The 3,751-nt window shown below is 39.9% G+C and overlaps 1 protein-coding gene across 1 annotated transcript; it reads left to right on the forward strand.

The window, feature by feature from the left end:
* Positions 1-2,149: 2,149 nt before the first annotated feature.
* On the forward strand, positions 2,150-3,484 carry LOC118998557 (putative U2 small nuclear ribonucleoprotein auxiliary factor 35 kDa subunit-related protein 1). The gene has a single exon (XM_037062794.1). It carries the CDS (start codon positions 2,150-2,152, stop codon positions 3,482-3,484), a length of 1,335 nt encoding a protein of 444 aa, XP_036918689.1.
* Positions 3,485-3,751: the final 267 nt, after the last annotated feature.

Consider the following 3,751-nt stretch of genomic DNA (forward strand, 5'->3'; position numbering starts at 1 on the left):
GTGCCAGAGAGCTGAGATTGCAAAGTAACCCAATAAACTAAAATCTCAAAGTGGACAAATTCCTCCTAAGAGAAACAGAAATCATGGTTTTTTTCATCTTTGGTAGGACAGAGAAAACAGTCAAAGCTGTGTATAGGAAGAAAACATGACCTTCTAATAAATTTTTGGAGGATGAGTGTGAACTTAGAATCCCTAAGATTTTTATTTTTGAGTACATTCTTACTTTCACACTACAAGTTACTCCAGGCTCATCTAGTGTATTCCAAGACTCAGCCATTTTTCCAAGGATTCTTGCTTTCTTTTAATGGAGAATGGTATTAGAAACTAAGATGTGAGTGCTGAGTGCTATTTGTTTTTACATTATCATTATATTTTTCTTTAATTGTTTGAAGGTACTGTGTTTATTACAGTTGTTCGATACTTTTTTTATTAATGCCAACATTTGATGGCTTGTTTTCCTAAGTGAGACTTACACTTTCCTGTTTCTTTAAATCTCTATCTATATATCTCTATCTATATATGTATATACATAAATTTGTATTGAGTTTATTGGATTGACATTGGTTAATAAAATTATATCATACAGTTCTATAACACATCATCTGTATATTGTATTGTGTGTTCACCACCCAAAGTCAAGTCTACTTCCATCACCATTTATCCTCCCTGTATCCTTTTCTACCTCTCTTTCTCTCCAACCTCTGTCCCTCTGGTAATTATCATACTGTTTGTGTCTATGAGTTTTATTTACTTATTTTTTTGCTTAATCCCTTTACCTTTTTTACCCAGCCTCCCAACACCTCTCCCCTCTGAGAGCTGTCAGTCTGTTCTCTGTGTCTCATATGAGTCTGTTTCTACTTTGTTAGTTTATTTTATTCATAAGAGCCCACATATAAGTGAGATAGATCATAGGGTACTTGTCTTTCTCTGACCAGCTTATGTCACATAGCGAAATACTCTCCAGGTCCATCCATGCCATCAAGCTTTTTTTCCCATTCTTTTTTATGACCAAGTAATATTCCATTCCAATATTTTTGTTGTTAAAAGCTTGATATTTGAGATAATATATTGTAGCAAGTAGGAATTCTGATTTTTTCTTTGTAGGAAATTTTTAACCACCTGGGTTTATTATGTGGGATCTCTTTCTCCAAAGGTGTGTAGCCACTGATGTTTCTACCCTGATTAATTTTTATTTGTTTATTTAGTTATTTGCTAATTGGTCACCCAAATGTGGGGGTGCGGTATGTTATGCTCTACATGTTCAATCCCTAAGGTGCCTCCCCGCTCCAGTCTTTGAAGTGCATTCAAAGTTCTGGCTTTTGTGAAGCCTGCCTCAGCATCTACCTTCTGATCTCCCCTGCACATGCCAGTAGTCACATGTGTGTGAAGATGAGATCTGTGAAAGCTTACACATCCCTTCCATGACTTTTTCTAGGATCTCATTGTTAAGCTTATGCTTGGTCCATCATTCTCACCAACAGACTGTAACCTCAGGCTAACAGAGCTGTGAATTTTCCACTTTCGTTGTCTACCCAGTTTACTACTTTTATTGACAACACGGCCAGGGATGGATTCGCTTTATCTGTTATAAATCGCATCATACCACCAGGCCTGCAGGTTTTATGACTCGTCCCACTCTTATAATACTGTATCTCTGAATGAGTTGGGGCTGGGAAGCAGGCAGGTGCAGCTCCCAATAAAAAAGCTGAAAATTCCCACTGTTCTTACCTGAAATCCTGGCACATTCTCTGAACAAACATCTTTAAAGGTATCATTTACTTTTGCTTTGGTCAATTTCCCAATAACTGAAATGGTTATCTTTTCAAAAATTTTGTTCAGATTAATGCTTTTTGTGAGACAGAGTATTAGACCATCGCTTCACTTCACTATAGCCAGAAGTCTGTCTTCTCTGGGCTGGTTTCCCAACAATTCCTTTTTTTAAACAAACAAACAAATAAGCAAAACAAAACAACTACAATCTCATTTAGCTGAGAACCCTGGGAGATATGGACTCAGTAAATATACTGTCCTATTAACATTTGATACAGATGACCTGATTATCTGATATTTTGCAGTGCGAGTGACTTCTACACAGAAAACTTAGGAAAAGACCCCAGTGTCCTCTTGAAGTTACAGCGGTGTATGTAAAATGGCATCTCCTAACAAGATGCTTCTGGAGAAACCAAGCCACAAAAAGAACAGGGCCACCCTGAAAAAAGAAAAACGGAAGAAAAAAAGGCAGGAAGCTGCCCGACTAAGAGACTCAGAAATGTCACGAAGGGAAGAGGAGGATACTATTGAAGAACAGCCAAACGAAGAAAAGCTGTTGGAGATGCAGAGTCAAAGCTTCCATGAAGAATGGTTGCTCAGGGAACAGAAGGCACAAGAGGAATTCAGAGTAAAGAAGGGGAAGGAAGAGGCCACTAGAAAATGGCAAGAAGAACAAGACAGAAAGTTAAGGGAAGAATGGGAAGAGTATCAGAGAAGAGAAAGAGAACAGAAGGAGCAGAAGCTACAGGAGAAAAGGGAGAGAGAGTTGGAAAGAGCTGCCACCTGGCAAAACCCAGAACCACCCATGTACTTAAGAGTAACAGAGAAAGACCAAATTAACTGCCCATTCTACAGTAAAACAGGAGCTTGCAGATTCGGAGATCGGTGTTCACGTAAACACAATTTCCCGACATCGAGCCCCACGCTCCTCATTAGAAGCATGTTTACAACGTTCGGAATGGAGCAGTGCAGAAGGGATGACTATGACCCCGAGGCCAGCCTAGAGTACAGTGAAGAGGAGACCTACCAGCAGTTCCTGGACTTCTACGAGGATGTGCTCCCTGAGTTCAAGAACGTGGGGAAGGTGGTCCAGTTCAAGGTGAGCTGCAACTTGGAACCTCATCTGAGGGGCAATGTGTATGTTCAGTATCAATCAGAGGAAGAATGCCAAGCGGCCCTTTCTCTGTTTAATGGACGATGGTATGCAGGACGACAGCTTCGGTGTGAATTCTGCCCAGTGACCCGGTGGAAAGCAGCAATTTGTGGTTTATTTGAAAGAAAACAATGCCCAAGAGGAAAATACTGCAACTTTCTTCATGTGTTCAGAAATCCCAACAATGAATTTTGGGAAGCTAATAGAGACATGCACGCATCTCCAGATCGGTCCGACTCTTCCTTTGACAAGAACTCAGAGAGGATGGGCCTCCGAGATGAGTACTATGGCAGGCCCCGGAAGAGGAGAAGGCCAAGTCCCACCCAGAGGAAGAGTAATCACAGGGAGAAGAAATCTCACAAACACCTGGCAGAAAATCATGAAAGGTTCAGTTCACAAAGTAGAGAAAGAAGAAGGGACTGTAGCCATAGTCAGGGCAGCCTGAGTAGAGGTGGCTGGAGCCATCAGAGTCACAGCATTAGCTTCTCTAGACACAGGAATCCTGGTAGGAGGAGGTCAGGCAGTAGAGAGAGAACTATTTCAAGTTCCAGTTCCAAATAAAGTATTTATTATGGCCAATACATTACTTGGATTGAAGGCCCTGAACTCAGAAAGGATAACAAATTTGACACATGTAGTGAATCCTGTTTAAAAACCATAAGCAGAATTACTTGTAATCCTAACCCTTGGAAATAAATCAATAGTTGAGTATTGCCTTAATTTTTTTTCTTCTTGTGGATATGTACACATTTTCTTACACATAGTTAAAATTATAAGTGACTTTTTAATTTTTACATTTAATACTTGGTCATATTTTATTAGCCCATC

Source organism: Sturnira hondurensis, unplaced genomic scaffold, assembly GCF_014824575.4.
Source record: "Sturnira hondurensis isolate 20B ecotype Veracruz unplaced genomic scaffold, ASM1482457v3 Scaffold0014384, whole genome shotgun sequence".
NCBI classification, from domain to species: domain Eukaryota; kingdom Metazoa; phylum Chordata; class Mammalia; order Chiroptera; family Phyllostomidae; genus Sturnira; species Sturnira hondurensis.